The following is a 21,764-nucleotide window of genomic DNA, read 5'->3' as shown; positions in this document are numbered from 1 at the left end:
CTGCTGATTACTAGGAGAATAGGGGGCTTCACGCCTGGAATTTCCTGTCCCAGACTCGCCTGCAGGAGCCTGAAAGAGAGAAGACAAAGCTAGATAGTTACTGTACAGCAGCAACTTCCATGCCTCTCCCTTAGCAGTGAGACCAGGAGGCAAAGGAGACCACTGACATTCAGCCTGGGGCCAACTATGGGCCACCTCACTGTGAGAGAGCAGAGTTAGCATTGGGCCCAACAGCAGCTGCCACATGGTAGAAACTTGCAAAAAGCACTAGAAACAGCAAGGGAATGACATTAAACATTGGAACTGAGATCATATCCAAACACCCTGCAAGGCCAACTTACAAGCCTTCTGCCTTGTAAGACATCCCCAGGAATCCTCTCCCCCTAACTTCTCTTTAGCCCTTAACAGACTGGGCTACAGTCTAGGCAAACCTCCTGTTGTATAGACACTGAGCAAAAAAGAACCCACTGCCAACTGAAAGGGGACAAGATTCATTACCAGCCAGCTACATCCATTGCTGTTGGCCTACTAGTAAGACCTTTACGAGTAGGCCAGAGCATAGGAATGACAGGGCTCTTGCCCCTTCCACGGGAATCCATGATCACCAACGCTCAGGATGAGCCAGCCTACAGCCAGCCCCAACAGCTACAACAACAGACCGCAGTCCCAATAATTACCTGCAGTCTGTCCACAGTATTAAGGAGCATGATTTAAAAAGCCTTGGGCAATGTTATTTCTACTGACCAAGCCAGGAGATGGGATCTGAAGTTCATATCGGAGCACAGAAAACATCTAACCCTTCTTAGCACTGTAATGACAGACAATGCGGCAGCAGCAACTGATCTACTTCCATGCCTCCACCACAGAGTGTTCTTGCTCACCCTGCTTCTGGCTACTGCTATCCAAGTCTTCCTGTGTGCCAGCACATGCAGCTTACCAATCCCCAGGGAAGGAGCTGTTCTACAATACTGTTTTTCAGGGACTTCAGCTCCCTAACCCAGCTGACACAGGACTGCTCCAGTTCTGGTGTCAGCGCACAGGACGAGAACATGCAGACAGGGGGAACTGATCCCTTCTGACAGCAACATGGAATTAGATTAGCTCCAGCTAACTGTGACACCCACCCTCCAGACTGATGATAGCTGATCTGGCATAAAGTCTACCTTCAAAAAGGGTCAGTGCTTTGTGACCACTGCTTTTTTGATCTTTTTTGAACTCTCAAGCTGGATGTCTATAATGTCCAAACCACAGCCTTTGACTTTCAATATACCGAGAGGTTACAGATATTCAACTACATGCCTTGCTCTATTGCTTGCCTGCCTACACATCTGTGAAAAACAAATTCTTACCAAGCACTAGGCTAAAAAACACCTAAGAGAACTACAGCTGACTGTTGTTTTGTTTGTTTGCTTTTTCTTCTCTGCGCGTGGGCTGTTTGTTTGCGGTTGTTTTGCTTCTCTTGCTTTTCAGGCTTCCCAAAAGGCAGAGAAAGGAAGAAGGGGAGAGTGGTGTGGTGCTAATCTAGAACATAGTATGTTTGGGTCTAGTCCTTGCTCTGCCACAGGTTTCCTGTGCAGCAGTGAGAAAGTTAAATACAGATTTTCCAGAGCAGAAAGCAAAGTTCTTCCTTGAAATCTGAAAGTCTAGATATACTGTAACATGTCACTTCAAGGAACAGCACGCTCCTGGGCTGTAGATTAACTGTCAGCTGCACTGCCTCTTAGTTTTCAGAGGTCTAAAAACAGTTGTGTTCGTTCAGGCCCAGATACATAAGTGTGACACCACCACCATTCTTCTGCAAGCCCTGCCAACTCCCCACTCACAACCACAGCAGACAGGGAACACTGCTGCTCCTAGCCTGACCCTCACCCACCCCGAGAGACACTGGGGAAGTCGCCCGACATCACTGCCTCCCCTCGAAGAGGGGCTCAGCAGCATGCGCACTTGGCAATAACTGGGGTACATTAGTGGCTGGAAGACAACTCACTGACCGTCAGCGACTGACAGCCTCCGCACGCAACACTGGAGAAGCACATGTGTTAGGTGGGACGAGCCCCCGCACAGGCCTCGTGCTGCCTGGCATCTGGGGTTCAGGGCATGCGCAGGGGTTTAGTAGAACGCAAGCGGCTTTAACTGCATGACTGCATGCCACACACAGCATGCGGTGGGACTGCTTGCCTTGGAGTAAAGGTTGGTCTTCAGCACTCCCTCCCTGCCATAGCCCAGGGGCGGGCCCCCCAGGCAAGCCTTGCCTGCCGCTTTCCCCCTGCGGTTAGCCACCACAAAGGGGTTCTCACTGAAGAGGATCGGCTGAGAGTCGATCATACACTCTTGCTCTGGCGTCTTTGGCATCTGGTCCTGGGACAAGGGGCAACCCGTGGGGTCCTGCTTGTCTAGCTGGGGCTTTTCTGCCCCGCTCGTGCACTTGTCAGGTGATGCATGGTCCTGAGGAAGGCCAGCCGCGCTTCCGATGATTGGGCCTGCAGCTGTTTCTGTGTATGAATCCCAGCTGTCCTGCGCCACTGGCAGAGACAGCATAGCGCAGTCGCCCTCCATTCTGGAGCTGGCCTTATTATACTGAACAAGCTGAGAGGAAAACAAAAGGATCAGAAAGAAATAAGGAGAACAGAGTAAAGGAGAGGAGGGAGAAAATACAGAGCAGCTGTGGATTCGGAAGGACAGAGGAGAGAATTCCAATACTAATGCCCACACGACTATCCCTTCCCTCTCTTCTACTCTACCACCAAACTTGTGATCCCGAATGCTACTTCCAAGAGAGAACCTTGCTGTCAGCACACAATACATACACCAAATAGTTGACAGGCACAGGCACACTCCCCGCACTTTTCCAGCTCTCATACACATCCAGTCTGCACTTCAGCAGCTCACCAGTAACACTGCTGCTCTCTAGCAAAACTGATTGCCAAAACCTGCACAAGCACACATCCTCTCCCATCTCATTGCAGCACATCCTCAATTCAACTCTACCATCACATAGCCAAACATCAACTGTCTGACCCCAGCATACTTTCCAGCACTTTCATGCAGAATAACACCTCTCACCTCACTCCAACGCATTTCCGTACAGATACACAGTTATCACCATATCATCTACCCCATGCATCTCCATCACACCTGCATGGCCAAACACACTTTTATGGCCCCACTTCATCAAAATACACACCAACAAGTAACAGAGAGCTAAGTAACAGCTAACAGAGCACAGATCCCTTTGAGCGCTCTTACTGAAGGCAGGACTGAAACAGAGCTTCAGTTCTGCCTAGGCTCAACTGTACCTATCCAAGATGAAGCACTGACCTTTCCTCTTTTAATACTATAAAAGAGAGTTTGTTACGCCAGCCAAAGCCTTCTTCAGGGAAGCAAAGATAATCAGAGAGCAATGATCAAATCTCCTTCTATCCAAGTGCCTGCCGGGGAGCAGAAAGACCTCTTCTGCTCAGAGCACATTCTCCAACTCCTGTGTCATGGCAGCATTCACAAAAATAGCTCTCAAGGGCTGGGTGGGCTGGTGACTACAATGGCAGCTGAGAGGCTCAGGAATTTCTGAGGCCCTCCCCTAGCCCATCAACCCCAACCCAACCCAAAGCAGTGGCTGGCAGAGCCCTGGCTCATATCATATTTCTTCAGACAGTGAAGCCTGTGCTACCCTTAAAAATTTTGCTATTGTAGCTATGTGACTTTCCAACATAAAAAAACCCTACCAAAAAGACCCCGAATTCCAACCTTCTTTTCCCAGAGTGCCATAAACTACACTAGCAGGAGCTCTAGTGCACACAAAGTTACGCCAGGCAAAAAGTACTGTCAGGAACTTTATCTGTTCATTGGGGATGCTGTAATGAAAACACTGCCAGCAATCCACCACCGCCAAGTGGGTTTGTTGGTCCTACAGCCAGGCCCATCCGACACCACTGCCGCTTTGCCTTGCCAAGCAGAAGAGCACAAACACTGACCAACCTGGGTTCCAGGTGAATCCCACCACCAAGGCCTACTTTCTTTGCATGAAGGGAAAAAGTAAACAACACTTCTATGGCACTGTGACAAAGGGCAGCTCACCAAGACTGCGTAAAGTCTGATAGTCTATGGGGATCCACAATCCCTATTTCGTTCATGGACATGACTGGAACTGAGATTCATCTACCCCTTGCTTTAATCTCCAGCGCTTCTGCTGCAGCAGTGTATTCCAGTGCAGGATGCCTCCCTCCCTCTACTTCACAGCAGGCTATTTTTATCAGACAAGCAACAATTTCTATTTTGGGTAAGCAAAGATTTTGGCAATGCTGTATGCTTTTCCCAGCCTTGCCTCTGTCACTCCCCAGTCTAGCAGACAGGACAATCGCGTTTTACCCTGCATCCTCCAAGGCAAATACAGAAGAAATGCATTTGCAGTTCTGATCTGTGACTTCGCCCCAGACACGGAAAGAAATCTAATTTTAAATCTAATGAACAAGTACAGAGAAAGAATCAATGGCTAGAAATTGAAGAGAAATAAATTCAGACTAGAAAGTGCAGATTGTTAATTAACTAACCATGGTGACACGCTACTGAGAGATGTAAAATCTTCTCCATTTCTTATAGTTCAGAAAGCAAAACTAGACTTTAAATGTTTTGTTGTGGCTAGATGCAGTCATTCATGGATATGGTTTCCAAGCCTGTACTATGCAGGAGACAGAGACTATAATAGTTCTTTTATTACTGTGATGGCAGTATTCAGACACTGTAGTGCATTGGGTACTCTGCAGACATCAGGTTACTGACAAGCTGGCACAGCCGGAGGGCATCACTGAGACGAGCATTCTCATGCAGGTTTCAACTGGAATTTTTCAGTTCGGGTTTTAAAAGTATACAAACAAAACAGGCTTGCATCTCATTAAGCCTTTGTTAAATCTTGCTCACAAAAGGACCAATATACAGCAATACTGATTAATCCAAGATACACAACCATCTGCCCCCTTCTTTAGGGGCAATTCTTGGGGAATCCTCATGACAAATTCCACCCACAATCTACAGCAGTCATGACAGAGGTCTGCACCTCCTCCTGTTCGACAGTGTGAAGAACAGCAAGGCCCTGCAACTCCCTTGCAGGGAGCTATACGGCAACAAAAGATATGTAGACATTGTTTAGAGGAGAATGTACATGGTGAGAAAGTTGGCCTAGAGACAGGAAGAGGAGGCAAAATACTATGGGAACTGGGAAATAGCATTAGACATCTTAATTCAGTCAGACTGTCTGGAGATGGACAACCTGTCAATTGAACCGCGTGCTTTACTGCTGGCCGGACTGATCTGTGTCTGAGTCTTCCAGGCAGTCACCAAATAGGCTCCTGAAGGAACACCAGAACCTTGCTGTCCTCAAAGCCCATATCTCCCTGTACTCATGATCTAGGCAGACATATTTATTCAAACAGAGCAAAGACAGGGCTGGGCAAATGACAGCTGGAAAAAGATAAACATGGGCACCAATTGGCCCTTCCCCTGAAACAGGACATTTATAGATGCCGCCCATACAGCCCGGCATTCCAGCATGTTCAGCCCCACATTCCAGTGCCAGGCGTTCCTGGGCTGACATGGACTGCTCAGGCACAAGTTCCCAAATGCTGCTCTGCTCTGAACAACACTAGGGCTGTCCAGCAAAGAGCCAGCTGCTTGCATGGGGCTGGCTCTCTCCTTGTTTCCAGCTACTAAGTTACACTAAGAGTTGCTAAAAATACATTAAACCTTTTCCCGATAATACTTTTCTGTGTGAATAGCCAGGAGAGAAAACCCAAAAGCTGGGGAGTATGGGAAGGAACAAAATGAGACAAAGCTGGGCTCTAATCCGGGTGAAAGCAGAAGAGCAAGAGGGCCTGAAGCCAATGAGAGGATAGATGAATAGGAGAGGAGACCCGTCTGGATAGAATGAGATGGAGACAGTAATGGTAAAAGAGATGATCCTGAAACAACAGAATGGGAATGCAGAATCTGATGATGACAGCAATGGGTGGTCTTGCTGCAACAGGAGGAAAGAAATGGATGTGAATACTGAGGATGTTTGTGAAGGAGCAGGCAGAAACCCAGTGAAATAGGTACGATGCAGGGAAGATAAAACATGACCAAAGGAAGAAAACGATGGACAGGTGAGGTGAGATTTTAAACAACACAGGAGAAACGGATGACTTTGTAATCTGTGAAGTTTCTGAAATCTGGATTTTCTCTTGGCTGAGCCACCACTACATATCAGGGACTGAAATGCAGGTCATGGGCAGGAGTATCCAAGGCCATATCAGGGCTAAGTCATGATATGCAATCACTGCCACTTTGACTTTTGCAGTCCTAGATGGATCTTGACTTTCTTTTAATACTTTTGGTATCAGCACCCTGCATCCCTCCTCCTAAACACCATCCCACAATAAATTTACACCTAAGCTATGTACACATTGTCAGGAAGAATCTTCCCGTCCCTCCTCTGCAGCTTTCAGTAGGGGCTTCCTTCCGTGATAAATCTCCTGCACTCTCCCATTCACTTGTATCCCTCTCTCCTCTTGGGCTGTTCTTTCTGCCTTGTTCAAGATGCTTCCCTTTGCGTCTTGGCAATTACACAGGCCACTTCCCTTTCCAAAATGGAAAGTGACCTGGCTCTCTGCTCTCCTCATTTTCTTATTCTAATCTTTCTTTTGTAGCTGCCTCCTGTTTCAGACAGTGTCAAAGTCTACCACAGTTCTGCTTCCCAGTTTTCCCCTGCAGAGAGCACTGTCATCTGTCTCATCAGGGCACAAGGAGAGGGCAGGTAATAGAACGACCACGGCTTCCCCCACGCAAGGACCCACATCTCAACAGCCCCTCACTTACAGTGCGATTGACTCTCTGTAAGCCACTGCTGGGCAAAGCAGCCAGGGTCCGATAGTCCAGTCTCAAAGGTTCACTGGTGATATTCTGGAGAGGGGCAAGGGGGGGAGCAAGAAAAACACAAACACCAGGAAGAGATCAGGCCAGAAGTCAACTAAATCAGCTAGAAAGAGCAATTAAAAGGAAACCACCCCTAGTAATAACCAAGGCCTTATCTCCAAACTCTGCAGAAAATTCCCATTGCCTGGAAATGAACCTGGAATTGTTCCAAGCACAAGCACGGGGACCCATGACAGAGGCCAGGCTTGAGAAATACTGCAGAGAACAGGTCACTCTGGGCCCTTGGTCACCCACTGGTGCACAGATCCCCACCATTCTTCCTGCCTCCATGGGCACATATCCACTCCCTTATAGGGGGAGAGGAGAATGTGACATACGTACCAGTTTTCTCCAAATAGCATCCAGAAAGGCTTCCAGTCTGGATATGGAGACATTTGAGAGTGCAAAACTACAATTCCTGTACAGTATCTTTTCTCAACCTTAATTCACACTCATTGTATAATTTCATTTGATTTTCCTTCCCATTTGCATGTCTGCCTTTCTAATTCAAGCCGTTGTTTTTAACCATTCCTTCCTCAATCACATTACAGATTTCTTCACTTCTGGTATCTTCTTACACTCAAAAGTCAAGTCTTTGGGGGTGGGGGAGTGGACAACAGAAGTTACAGGGCATGAGCACTTTTAGAGGTATTGCCAGCCTTCAAGTCCAGCTCAGCCCTTTTCTGCCGCTCTTCAACCCTCCCACCATGCTCCTCACCTCTGCCTCCTCCTCAAGTTGCTGTGTGGCTGCCTCCCGCTCCCTACGCATCCACTCCTTCCATGAGACAGGACAGAGTCAGAGCAGCATCCAAGCAGCACAGGCAAAGAGAGAGGGAAAGATGTCAGCACCGTGCTGTGCAGCAACTCCAAAGTGGGGACAAAGGAGCAGGAACAGCACTGGCGGCAGGACAGGGCAAGCAGAAACCCAGCGCATAGGTTGGGCCCAGGGACAGAGGAGCTGGAATTCTGCATGAGCTCAGTTATCACCAGCAAAACAGACAGGAATGGACAACCTGTACAACACAGGCCAAGGTATCACCAGAGGAGGGGAAGAGAGCAGACATCTCTAAGATCCTCAGCAGGGTCAATCCTGGGGAAAAGCAAAAGGAGATAGAGCCCCTACCCCACCCCCCAAGCACAAGGTACGCCATCACCAAGGGAAAGTAGAAGATTGCTTATTGTGAGAAGAGACATCTTGACAGAGCACAGACTGGAGAGGCTGGAAGGGAATGAAAAAACAAATCTACAGAGCACAGGCCTAGTTGTCACTAAGGAAAAAGACCTAAAAAAATCACGTGCTTGTTTATAGCATCACAGCCAAAAGACTATGTATAGAGACAGAAATTGTATAAGCATAAGGCAGAGCTTAAAATCAGCTGGTCAGCTCTCAGTCATTCAGTGCAGCACAGGAATATTATAAGAGTGACCAGTGACTAATCTCACAAGCCCCAGCTATGGGCTTGCTTCCAAGCTGCAAGAGGAAGGTAGTAATATGTTACTTGTCTTAAAGAATTATTTCTGTGCATTTATACCTTTGTGACTTTTTGCCCAGCACCTATGCTGCAGAGCGAGGGCTGTGGACAAAAGCAGCATCATTCTTGCATCCTATTGTGCATTGCAACCCTCCTGGCTGCTCCTCCCAAACAGTAGCAACCAGGTGGTCCAGAAGTCCCAAGGCTGGAAGCATGGGAGGCGAAAGGCATCCGAGAAATACAGAGGGAGTTAACCGAAAATTCTGCTAAGCACCTAGGCCCTTCTCTTCAAAAGCTTCTGTGCATTACCACTAGTAAATAATCAGTGTCCCACATCACACCCTCGGATCTCCAAACAAAAAAAAGCATCATGAGAAAAAACTAATGCTCTGGAGGATCACAAGACCCAAAGGGCTATTTACGGATATTTAAGTTAAAGTCTGTTCTGAATCTGGTTATACTTATTTTGGACAAGTGTTATCTGTAAGGTGAGTGTTCAAGCTGACATTAAACGTGTATGTGATCCTCCTCTGAGGTCTTAAGTTGAAAAGAGACAAGAGCACCAGCCAGCCCAGATAGAGCTACAGAATGTTCAAAGTTCATCTCTGACAACATCTGGGGAGCCTGGAGAAGCTCTGGATTAAGATTAGAAAAATAAGTACAGCTCTAGCGTTGGGATAGAGAAATGCACTGTGAATCACTCCACGGTGATTCTGAGTTACTAATACTGCTATTAGAAACTGAATTATCAAAGTACTGAACTTGAGAGATGTATGGAGTGAGGGCAATAGTGGTATCTGAAAACCTCTGCAGGACTAACTGTGAGTATAGCAAAGCCAAAATTCTTCCCATTTCTTCCATTCACAAGCTTACTGTAAGGAGGCACATCTGATCTCTGTCACTCTTGTGCAAAACCAAACATGAAACACTGAAGTATTAGAGGACAGTCCAAAAATGGTGACAGGAATAGTATTACTGAGCATCTGGCACCGAGGTGGGAACTTCCTATGGCATTACAATGGCTACCATACAGTGCTGGCTCCATCACTGGTACAAATTTAATCATCAAAACCAGTATTAGAGACAGAATCCCAGTTTCAAGGTCACACTAAAAGACAACAGCAGAAAAACGTGTCTTTGCGCACTGGTCTCAGGCCATGGATCCCAAGATGTCAGACAAGTCTGGAGCATTCATTGCTACCTCCTCCTAGTACCCTAATGGAAGGGGCACCAAAAAAAATGAAATCCTTTAAAGGCACAGGCAATTCTGGAGGAGACTCTTGGTCTCTGTTGATCACCAGGCTACAGGCCTACTTCTCAGCTCTTCAGAGACTGGGACAGACAACATTGTAATTATACTAAGCCACGCTATAGCAAGAGAAAAGGCAGTATATAGGAATACAGACCTTAGAAGTCCCTAAATACACGTCACTGCAACCTCAAAATATTGCTTTAAAAATCTACCAAAAATAAAACATTGAAGAAAGATGAGCCATGATTACTGTATATTGTTCAGCCTCCAGGAAGAATAATGATATTTGTTATGAGATGCCCACTGTTGTTTTGAAATATTGCTGATAGCTGAATGACTAGCTATTGCCAAGTTTTTTTTCTTTTACATTAACCATTTTAATAAAATTTCAAGTTCAAGTTTTCCATAAAAAGCTATCATAATACCATCAGCACTTTTTGAAATGAGATATGGCCAAGGCTGTATCATCAATCATAAAGGTTTTTCTGTTTTTTTTTGACAAAGTCTCTGGAGTGTTTTAAAGTAATCTCAGCATAAATTTTGGAAAAGCCTTATCTACCCAAGACTGAGCTAATGCAACCTGCTCAGACAGAGTAGCATGGTTTTGGAGCCAGAATTGCTCTTCTTGGTTTATCCAGAGGTGTTAGAAATGCTGATAATGACTCATAGTACCCGAAGTCTCCTAGAGAATATTCAAATCCACATGCTACCAGCATAAAACTGGTAGGAATACCTTTTGCTGTAACAGTAACACTACAAAATCAGTTTTTCTGAAACCACAACAAATCACCCTCAGTTCCTTCCTAAGCAAGGAACAAGATATTTTATAGGAAAAACCTAAATCTGATCTAAATTGGCTCTGCTCTAAGCTGAACCAAGTGACCTGTAGAGGTCCCTTTCTACATAAATTATTCATAGAATCACAGAATAGTTTGGGTTGGAAGGGACCTTTAAAGGTCATCTAATCCAACCCCCCTGCAATGAGCAGGGACATCTTCAACTGATCAGGTTGAAGATTATTCTAGAAGGTCATTCCACTGGAAGAACTCCCATTTAAGTATAGATCTCCAACACCATCAGAACACCTTGCAGATACTTAGGACAGAAATCCCTTGTCTTATTCTTGCACATGCTGACAGTGATCTAAGCTGTAGGCCAGCAAAGATAAATCAAAGCTTCCAAAGGGAGTCTGCAACACGCTGAACCCTTTTTGTCTCTCTCCCCCAGTCTTTTGTAAAATTGTACCCTGCGTAGCCCATTGCAGTCACTGACAGAAGGCAGAGTAGGACTATATAAATATGAAATATATGTGTGTATTTAGTGATTATACATATTGCACGCCTGGAAGGTCATACGGCCATTTTCTTGTTCGTTTTCCTGTTCATGGACTGTAGTCTGTGCCATTGTCTATTCAAAACCTTGACTGTTTTTTTCCAAAACAAGTAAAATCTCAAGTGTTAACTAAATTATAAAGCTCACCTCCATCCAGAATTGCCAACATAACTACAACCTTGTGGGGTAGCAAATGTAACAAAACCTGAGTGATTACAACTACAGAAAGAACCTAGAGAAATATTAGGTATATCTAAATTGGAAGCCTGAAGAAACACCTGCAAAATGTACACATACTGATCTGCCAGGAGAGCAGATTCCTAAGTGACAATACTGAAAAATTCAATTTTCTCTCATCTTCCGAAAGAATCTGACTGAATAATATTAATTAGTTTTAAGTGGGATAAATAGAAAACCCAAGTCCCCGAGGGGCTTGACTCTGCTAATCTATTTCTGTGAAAGGCTGAAATAGTGGGCAGAAATACAAAATTCTCATAATGAATAAGAAAAATGATAATGTAAACTGAAGAGCACAAACTCGTGATTGATTAACAGTGCCGCTTCTTCAATTCGGGGCAATTTTGAGCTGTGCGTTCTCATCTTTGCTCATAAAAGCTCTGTCAGGGCATGGAGTGCTGTACCGAGAGAACTGTGGGACTTCCAAGCTAATATGCCATTTTTCTCAAAGTTGCAGCTTGGCCAGAATGTACCAGCAACTAACAAAGATGAACTCTGCAAATAACAGAAGAGTACCACCAAAGAGGTACATTGGAAGATATGGCAAAGCCAAAAAGCAGCTAGAATAACTGAGCGGTGCACTATGAAGAGAGAAGGCCCAAAGCCCCCCATGGCATTAACAATAGGATAGAGATAATCTGTGGCATTTTCCTTAGGGCTCACAGGCTTGGCAGAACCACTGTCAGAACAGATTCTGCTATGTGAAAAATCTCTCACCACTTTCTCCATTTCTTCTCTCTCCCACTGAGTTGCTTCTCTCACCATTTCCATCTCCTAGGAGAGACCAAAGTTAGAGCCGCTTCACCCAGTGCTCTCTCCTCACTCGGAGCACCTGTAACTTCATGAATATTTCAGAGTCCCGTCCTAGCGTGTTCCTGATGAAAGTGCTGGGACCTGCTCATCCCATAAAAAGGAAGTCCACTACCCATTATGTTGCAGATTCCATGCACCAAGGGAGACATTAGAGTTTTTCATAAATTTTTTCCACTGCCTAACATTCTCCCAGTTGTAGCCAAAATACCCACCTTCTGTAGGATCTCCAGTTCTTCAGGGCTTAAATCCCGATCAATGGAAGAGATACTTTCCAGGCTATTCTTGCGTCCGATACCAGCAGCAAAAGGGTTTGCAATAATTCCTGGGGACATCTACAAAGCAAAAAGGCAAAAACCACGGTGGAAGCGCTCAGCATGCCATACAAAAAAATTCCATACCCTGGGCTCACAGATACAGAGTATCAAGACCATCCTAATTAAGTCAGAACTCTTTCACAACTTGAAACATTATTTCAGCTGTCAATTACTCAAGGAACTTCAGGTATAAGAAAGATGAATTTAAATTGAAACAGGTACAGAAAGGGGATAAGGTGACCAGGGATTAGGTACATATTCTACCGGAGAATAAAAAAGCTTACTTAGTAAGCCTTGAAAAAAGAAAGCCGAGAAAGCACAGGATTGCTATGGGTAGGTGTTACCCTGTGGGGAAAGGCAAACACCAATAAACAGACAGGCAATTTACTTTAAATATAACATTGGCACAAGAAAAAATAGGCATAAGTAGCCTGGAGAAAATTAGCTTGAAAACGACATTTCTAACCAGTGCAGTGATATTGTGAAACAGTTCTGCAATCAGCAGAAGAGAGACAGTCTTTAGAGACTATTGCTTTTATGAACTGCCAACCACCTGCAGTTCATATAGCAGAAGACCAGACTTTGAAATCTGGGACTTCAAAAACAAAACCAACAAAAACACCCAAACCCCACAACAAAAAAAACCAACTACAGCAAAAGGTTGGAAAAATCCAGCAATCTTCTAAGAAGAAAGAAGTGGGATCCTCTTGTGGTACTGGTCAGTACAAGGGCACCCTGCATTTCAGTTCTCACCTCAATAGCAGCTGCAGCCTTGGGATCAAAGCCATCACACACTAGCACAAGGAGCGCGTCACCCACACTTCGGAGTATCTGCACTGCTTCTGTATGTGTCATTCCCAGCAAACTCTGATGATTCACCTCCAGGATCCGCATTCCCACCTTCAGACGGCCATCCCGGGCTGCAGCCCCAGAGGAGCTCACCTATAACAAATGGGGTGAATCAAGATATCATGTAAGGAGGTAAGAGAAGATTATAGAGCATGGGGAGTATCAGGAAGAAGGAATGAGAGAGAACAGCATACAAAGGAAAAAGGGAGAAAAGGCTGCGGCTACATGTCAGGGAAAGCATCTGGAAGTACTCATATCTGGAAGTACTGGAAGTACTTACGGAGAGGGTAGAAAAGGAAGAACATGTACAGTTTGGTAGAGGAAACAGGTGTGAAAAAAACCTCTTATGGGAGATAAAAAAGAATCTGTATTTGAAATGTGTTGTCCCAAGGAAAGAAACTGCTTTTGTTTTGTCAATGAAGCAGGTGAGAAAGCAAGCTCTCGCATCTACGATTTATCTTCACAGAAAGGAAAGTGTAATAGTTTTTTGTCGGGGGAGAGCGACAGAAAATGCAAGCATAAGGATAATTTTTGTGGATAAAGATAAATGAGGCATAAAGACTTTTCACTGTCTTTGTGGTAAACAGGCGTAACAAGTTACGCATGTCTGTCATTTTCCATCCTCTCTTTCAGAGAAATAATGTGTAACTCCTATTTTCTTTCCTCAGCATGTCACAAGAACTCATACTTGCCTCATGTACACAAGCTGTCACCAGGGGAAACAACTGCATGCAGCATATTGATAAGACACATGAAAGCCAGAGTTTGTCTTAAACAGTGCAAGCACTCATATATGTTTGAGGAGAGAATGAATGTGCATGCTTTGCCACGAGAACAAAGGCAGTAAAAGCAAAGAGGTTTATTCCTTTTTTTCCCCTTCAGAACAGGGAAGAGAGACTGTGGGACATGCTGTGGGTACAAAGTGAAAGAGAAGAAAAAAAACAAACAAAAAACCCCCACAAAAACCCAAACACATGCAAACATGAGGCTCAGGAGAAATATGCAAGCTGGGGAAGTGAGAAAAAAATTGAACAATGGCAATAGGAGAAGCTTCTATCAGGAACCAGACAGAAATAAAGGATACAACTTAAAGTGCCTTAGGGAAAGGAACGGAATCACCAAATGGGCATTGCTTTTTTCTAAGAAACCAAAAGGCCTGGAACAAAATGGGATGTACACACAGTCAACCTAGATCAAATGAAGACCTTTGTACATTTGGTACACAGACACACCTCACTGGGAACACCAGAGACAAACGAACAGCTTCAATTCAAAGGCCCAGTCTCAAAGCAAAAGAACCAACATGACTACACTTTACAAAGAGAATTGTGACCAGTGCTACACAAGGGCTTCGCAGAAAGAATATGTCAATGTCAGGGATCTCAAGCAAAGCCCGTAGATGTATGACGAACATAAAGGAGAGCACAAGGTCACACAAAGTTGGTTGCTGGGTGGGGGAAATGCAAGGACATGCATGACTGGTTGTCAAGGTAGGATGGAGCCACAAATAACATCAGAGGAAGGAAAGAAAGAAAGAAACAAAAAACTACTGCACACCACATATTACTAGGATCAGAGAGTGAAAAAAAACCCAAACAAACCAACTGTATGGGTGTTTATTTGATTTATGAGAGCTGTTCTGGAGAAAAAATGACGGATATATGTTTAATAAAGTACCTGTAAAAAGAAGAGAAAAAATGCTGCATGCTTTTTTTTTTTTTTTTAAAAAAAAAAAAAAAAAAAAAAAAAAGGTTTGGAGGGAGGGAAAGCAGCCATGCATGCCTACACATAATTTCTCCAGGGCTGTAAAGGAAAACATTTAAGTGTGTGTGAATGCATGTGCATGCACAAAAGTGGTCACATGCAGATGAATGGATAAAGACCGAATACTCACAATTTCTTTTCCAGGGAGAGCAAGTGCATAAGTGTGACAGTAGAACACCCAGAAATAATGGGAGGAGGTGAAGTTAATGTAGAAAAATGTCCTTAATGCCAACTGTCATCTGTATTATTGATATGTCACTGAGGGACACTGAGTTATCCCCATTGAGACAGATCATGAATTTCAAATTGTAGATATAATTTATACTTCTCACGGTATTCAACTTGTAACACTTCATCAAGAAGGTTTTAAAAAGGAAGAACCAGATTACAAGTTTTTAAAAAATGACAATTAAGGGACTCAATGGAAATGCAAATTAAGAAAAACTTATGAGAAAGAAGGTAGTAATCAGACATCCAAAGCGGAGGAATAAGAAAAAGCACTACTTTGTCTCTCAGTTACTGGAAATACACAGACAAAATAAGAGAAGCAAGAAGACGACTCTGGTTAGGACCAAGAAGAGATACCAAGCTGAAGTAACACAGTTGAAGGGAGAGCAGACAAGTTCAGTACTTTGGCTCTCCACAGGCCAAAACAAATACTATTTAAAAAAAAAAAAAAAAAGGGGGGGGGGGGGGGTGGAGGAAATAAACTAACCTTGCAATGGGACTAAAATGTAAGCCTTCCAAACCCCTAAATGCTGTAACACTGAAGGAGATAAAACCAAACTTAATCATTAAAAATAATTGTAGGTTACAATAATCTGAGGTTTTGTTTTACAGCTATTACAAATATTGCAGTTGAATGTGCAACTATTACTTTGATAGAGTGAATTTACTCTTTTAACTTTAGAACTCAGATAAAGAAGTTATATCCAAGTAGTAACAAATGTTGAGTACTCCCTTTCTTTGAAAGTAGCCACCATCCAGCAAGGATTAAGACCTCTAGAGCTAGAGCTGAGTTTCTACCCTACCATACCAGCTAAAGAGGGAACCAGTGACACTAACATGAACATCCAGAATTCCCCTTTGGTCAGCAGCAAGACCAAAAATTACACCACTTAACACTATGCTCTGTTGCTAACAAGAAAGAGGCGGCAATACTTTTTGATAAGGGTCAGGAGGAGCATAAGCTTATACGCAGTATATTGTTGAAAAGAAAACGTGTTACTTCTCGGGGAAAAGCGACATGACAAATAAATATGCACACAAGCAGTCATTTACAAAGGAAAGGGAACAAAATTACAGACACGGCGCGTGGCACAGGAGGAAAGGTAAGCAATTCATAATGCTTTCAATGAAAGGAGGAAAGAGCATGCATGTTTGGGTGGGCAGGAAGGCCACAAGCACTTGGCGAAGCAATAGGAGCGGAGGGGCAAAGGAAAGATGTATGGGTTTACGTCACAGAAAAAAAGGCAAGAGAAGAAATGCAAAGCAAAATAAAAGTAAACATAGAAAATGAAAGAAGAAATTTTGTAGCTGTTCTAGAGGAGGAAATATGAAACAGATGCACTTCCTTCAGTGGGTGGAGAATACTCCAGGAGAATTTATGTACCCAGTGAAAAGTGGAGAGAGTATATTGAACAAATTCCACAGGGATCACTCTTTTCCCTAGCAGTCCTTGCATGCAACCAAGTTGCAGAGTTAGTGGTCTGGTACCTTAGAAATGAAGATGCCTTCATCAGTGGGATCGAATGGATTTCCAGCATGACCTTTTGCTCCACCCCGGATGCTGATGCCCAGCTTTTCTCCTGGAGCCTTTTCAATGCATATTTCCTGTAAACACAGAAAAGGTATCCTTGTTTCTGGGTCAAGTTCAGACTGGAATTGGTTAGGGAATAGTAGCTGGCCATATTCTAAATACCCCGAAAAGGACCTGAATTAGACCTTTCACTCATTTGGCACAGTTTATTCCTTCTGATGAGGCTCTGCCCTTTTCTGTATTTGTCTCCTGCTCAGGTCTGGTGTTCATGAAATCTGATCATTCTCTGATCACAGTTATCACCATGGGCATGGCAAGAAACCCTCCACAGTCCTCAACTGGATATATACTTACAAGAGACTGGATTCTACCAAAAGAGAAGGAAATTTCAACCAGAAGTTTGGTTGTACCCTAGTCCCAGATTTCCAGCTAGATAAGAAATTGCCTTCAAAAGTGATCCTTCTATAAAGAAAGGTGCAATTCCCCCCAGTTCTCTTACTCAGAACCTACCTGCATACCAGGTGGTGGAGGATCTCGCCTTACTAACATAGTCAGCTCCTGAGTGTTGGAGAGCAGGGCATTCACTGCTTCCTGGTGGGTAGCATGGCGCAGGTCAATGCTATTTACCTCCAGGATCCTGTCCCCTACACGGAGACCACTGCGAGATGCCAGTCCACGGGGAATGACCTACAAAGAATCACTAATGTTACAACTGGAGAAGAAAATTCCATTTGTCCTTGGAGAGACACTGATTGTGTGCCTAGGCTATCCTCCAACATCCTCTGAGGCCTGTTTTGACTTCTCTCTCTCTGCAACCAAAGTTCTCCAAGAGGTAACATATCTGTGAACAGTGACAAAGAATGAAGTAAGATTTGCTTTAAGGTGTCATTCGGTATGTTCTTATATTCTCATATTATCATTTTCATCTGTAACAATCCTTCGTCAGCTTTTCCATTATTTTGCCTGTGACTGTAACCGGAAGACAGCTTTCTCACAAGAACTCTGAAGGAACTCAAATGTTAAACTGCAGAGCCATTGTCAGAAGTGCATCATCTACCATTACAAATGGCCACTGTACCAGGACTGACAGTGTCAGTACAACTCCAGTCGTCAAGAATTGCTCTAGAGGGGATCTTGAGAACTACAGAGTTACTAACCAAGAAACCTAACTTCTATTCCTGGTAAAACAATAGAGTCAACAAAGAAAGAGTAAGATCTGTGAGCATGTGGATAAGCAGGGTGTGTTGGGAATGAGTTAGTCTGGCTTTGGTAAAAGCAAATCCTGCCTCACTGGCCTGCTGAAGCACTGAGAAAAACAATGAACACACGAAGGAAGGAGTCTGGTAGGCATAACTTCTAGATTTCCAAATGGACCTTGGCAAGGTCTGAACCTAAAGGCTATTAGAGAAGCCATATCCACTGGATGGGAGGAAAGGCCATCTTAATGCACTGAAAGCTGGTTAAAGGAGAGGAAACAAAGGGCAGGCCTGGACAGCTGCTGCTCAGGACACAAAAGAGTCACTGGTGAGGTTCCTGAGGGATTGGTGCAGGACTGGTGTTATTCAGCATGTCCACCTGTGACCTGGAAAAGGTAGTGAACAGTGAAATCTCCAGGTCTGCAGATGATACTGTGCTGTTCTAAGCAGCCAAATACCACCCTGGTGGTGGTGAACTTCAAAAGGGGTCAAGAAAACTGGACAAAAGGACATGGCATGAGCTTCAGCACAGACAACGAGTCTATGGAAAAACACCGAAAACCATGCACACACAACACTGAACTCAGAAACAGTAACTCAGGAAAGTTCCTAGAGACTTTGTCACATGTTCTCTGAAATCATGGGCTCCACATGCAGGAAGAGGCAAAAAAAAAGCCAACAAAATTTTGGGCATCATCAGAAAGGGTACTGAGACCAAGACAGATGGAATCACCCAAATGTCCACGACTGTTCAGTTCTCTGCTCAGAAAAAGGCAGAGCAGAAGGGGACCCAGAAACTGTGCCGAGGACCATGCAAGGACGATGGTGATATGCCACAGGGTAAGGTCCCCAGCAGCAGCCGGAGTATCCCATGCGCTTTAGAGGAAGGATGCAGCTTTCAGGGTCTTGGGCTACAGGAGTGTCTGGGACCTCTCCCTGAGGCTGGTGGTGGCCTCACCAGTGGAAGGTGTGCTCCGCTCAAGGTGCTGAGCTGGCCGGTGAAGAAGCTAGAGGATGAGATGAGCAGACTGCATAGTGTCAGTGAAAATGAACAGGACAGCAACAGGCTCTTTGCAGAAACCCTGCAGAGAGGAGAGTCCAAATCCCACATTGTACAGAAGAAGGGCCAGCTAGGAGCTATGCTTGAACAAATGGCAGAGGGTCCCAAGCTGGGGAAGGCTGGGAGCTCGAGATTGCTGGCAACAGAGCAAAGAGCCTTCATCTCTACTGACATGCATCTAAAAATAGGTATAGTGCCTTGTAGCAGATGAGGACAAACTACACAAAAGGAGGCACTGGAACCATCCCAGAATGAACCACATGTGTCCTGGTTTCAGCTGGAATAGAGTTAATTTTCTTCATAGAACCTAGTGTGGGGCTGTGTTTTGGATTTAGTATGAGAATAATGTGGATAACACACTGATGTTTTCAGTTGTTGCTAAGTAATGCTTATATTAAGTCAAGGATTTTTCAGCTTCTCATGCCCAGCCAGCGAGAAGGCTGGAGGGACACAAGAAGTTGGGAGGGGACACAGCCAGGGCAGCTGACCCAAACTGGCCAAAGGGGTATTCCACACCATGTGATGTCATGCCCAGTATACAAGCTGGGGGGAGTTGGCCTGGGGGGATCACTGCTTAGGGACTAACTGGGCATTGGTTGGCATGTGGTGAGCAATTGCATTGTGCATCACTTGTTTTGTATATTCTAATTCTTTTATTATTATTATTGTCTTTTTTTTTCTTTCTGTCCTATTAAACTGCTCTTACCTCAACTCACGAGTTTTACTTCCCCCCCCCCCCCAATTCTCTCCCCATCCCACTGGGTGGGAGGGAAGTGAGCAAATGGCTGCATGGTGCTTAGTTGCTGGCTGGGGTTAAACCACAACAACATGTCAGCGCCAACAGGAAGCGTCAGGTAAAACCTACTGGAAACCACTACTGCAAAGGACAGAGGCACACATCTGTAAAACAAACTTGCTGTTTCAGGAGGCTTGTTGCTGGCCAGAGGCTTGGATCCTGTGTACTGTGAAAGACAGCTAAGTCAGCAGTGTGCCCTAGCAACAGTGGAGGGTGTAACCAGTGAATTTAGGGAAGTGATCATCCCCCATTAATCAGTGCTTGTGACATTACATCTGGAGTACAAGACAGACACTGATAAACTGGAATGAGTGCAGCGGAGGGCCAAGAAGATGAACAGGGGTGTAGAAAATACACTGTACAAAGAGAGGCAGGGAGACCTGGGGTTTTTCATTCTTGAGAACAGAAAGCTAAAGGCAACGTTGCTGCTGTCTTCAACTACCTAACACAAAGGTACAGAGAAAATAGAGGCCAGGCCCTTCTCAAAGGTACACAGCGGTATAGGGAAAGAGGCACAGGATCCAAGTTGGAGCGAGGAAAATTCTGACTAGATATTCGGAAGAAAATGTTCACCATAATAGTAGTTAAACATTGGAAGAGGAGCCCAGAGAGGCTGAGAGATCTCCATCTCTGATGATACTCTGAACTTAACCAGACAAGACCCTCAGCAAGCTGATCTAGGCTGGCCCTGTGCTTTCAGTGAGATCAAACCACCTCCGCAGGTCCCTTCCAACTTGAATGATCCTGTGATGTCACATCTTGAGAAGGACATAGTGGGGTTAGAGAAGGTCCAGAGAGAAAAGCAACTAAAATAATGAGGGGATGGAGCAGCACCTTGCAAGGAGAAATGAAGGCCACAACTCTTGAGTTTGGAGAGAAACCTGAGGAAGGAGAATGAATGAGGTTTACAACACTGAAGGTGGTGAATAAGCTGAATACAGGACTTCTAATGGGCAATACAAGAATGGAGGAGCGCTCAGCGTAACCAGTGGGGCATTGGTTCAGAGCAGATCAGAGTGCTTCTTCAGGTGACAGGTAATGATGTTCTGGGACTTGCAGCCATGGGTTTAGAGGAGACAGATTCAGCATGTTCAAGGGACAAGAGACATATGGATGCAGAAGGGGCTGGGCAGGGATATCCTCTCCAACATCCCTAATCCAATGAGTGTGGATGTGTGGGACTGAGAAGGGAATGAGCGGCAGCAAGCGGCCAGCTTGTGTGCTGTCTCTAAATAGCATCAGCTAATGCCACCACTGGAAAGAGAATGTGGGGTTGAAGGACACTGGCCTGAATGCAGAAGAGCACTTCTGTTTTTCTGTGCAGATACACATTCATCCCGCTAACACTTTGAGTAAAGACTGGTTTTCTGAAACGCCTGCATCTTTCCAGGATTCATTAAAATCTAACATAAGGTCAGCAGTTTCAAAAGCTAACTTTCCCCGAACAGTTCAGCATGAATTATACAGGTTTGTAGGCTTTTACATGCCATTTAGATTTCTACAACAGCAGCAGTATGTCTAGTTCTATAAGCTAACTCTTTACATATGCACACATCCCTCTCCCATCCCCCCCCCCCTTTTTTTTTTAATTTATACTGTACTTCTCAGACTCTTGCATCAAAATCCTTCATCTTAACCCCAATAATTAAAGAGCTCAGGAAAGTCCACTGTTACGCTGCTCACACAGGACTCTACCTTTGAAATGAAGACACCTGGTTCGTGAATCCCAAACGGATGGCTTGAATGGTCACTGCCTCCTACGATGCTGAGTCCCAGGGGGCCACCTGCTTTTACAAGGTGAATTTCCTTAAGGGAAGAAGAAGCAAAGTCAAAGGGAATAAGGGATATCACAAAAGAAGCACAAACACTTAAAAACATGCAGTCAAGGATGTTTTGCATGAGTGAGCACAAGGTAAGCACCCACAGGACAAGGGGGTTCCCCATTACTTCTCAGTGCCCTGAAAACACAGTGGGCCAG

The 21,764-nt window shown here is 44.7% G+C and overlaps 1 protein-coding gene across 30 annotated transcripts in view; it reads right to left on the bottom strand.

Moving 5' to 3' along the window:
* The window catches only part of SCRIB (scribble planar cell polarity protein), a 113,776-nt gene that overhangs the window by 33,539 nt on the left and 58,473 nt on the right, over window positions 1-21,764 (bottom strand). For 11 of the 30 annotated variants that reach the window (XR_007509737.1, XM_049829851.1, XM_049829933.1 and 8 more), the window contains 9 exons: window positions 21,482-21,592; window positions 17,245-17,421; window positions 16,692-16,808; window positions 13,116-13,304; window positions 12,261-12,380; window positions 11,953-12,009; window positions 7,661-7,717; window positions 6,847-6,930; window positions 1-69 (listed from right to left, as the gene is read on the bottom strand). Coding sequence is in view for 28 of the 30 variants with exons in the window: in XM_049829851.1 (XP_049685808.1) it covers window positions 1-69; window positions 6,847-6,930; window positions 7,661-7,717; window positions 11,953-12,009; window positions 12,261-12,380; window positions 13,116-13,304; window positions 16,692-16,808; window positions 17,245-17,421; window positions 21,482-21,592 (981 nt within the window). In the remaining 2 variants the exon portion in view is untranslated. Of the gene's footprint in view, window positions 70-2,178; window positions 2,587-6,846; window positions 6,931-7,660; window positions 7,718-11,952; window positions 12,010-12,260; window positions 12,381-13,115; window positions 13,305-16,691; window positions 16,809-17,244; window positions 17,422-21,481; window positions 21,593-21,764 lie in introns of those variants that run through there. The other 19 variants (XM_049829921.1, XM_049829996.1, XM_049829951.1 and 16 more) reach the window with 10 other exon arrangements.

The sequence above is a fragment of the Accipiter gentilis genome, chromosome 2 (genome assembly GCF_929443795.1).
Source record: "Accipiter gentilis chromosome 2, bAccGen1.1, whole genome shotgun sequence".
Taxonomy (NCBI): Eukaryota; Metazoa; Chordata; class Aves; order Accipitriformes; family Accipitridae; genus Astur; species Astur gentilis.
This window is presented reverse-complemented; position numbering and strand designations above follow the sequence as displayed.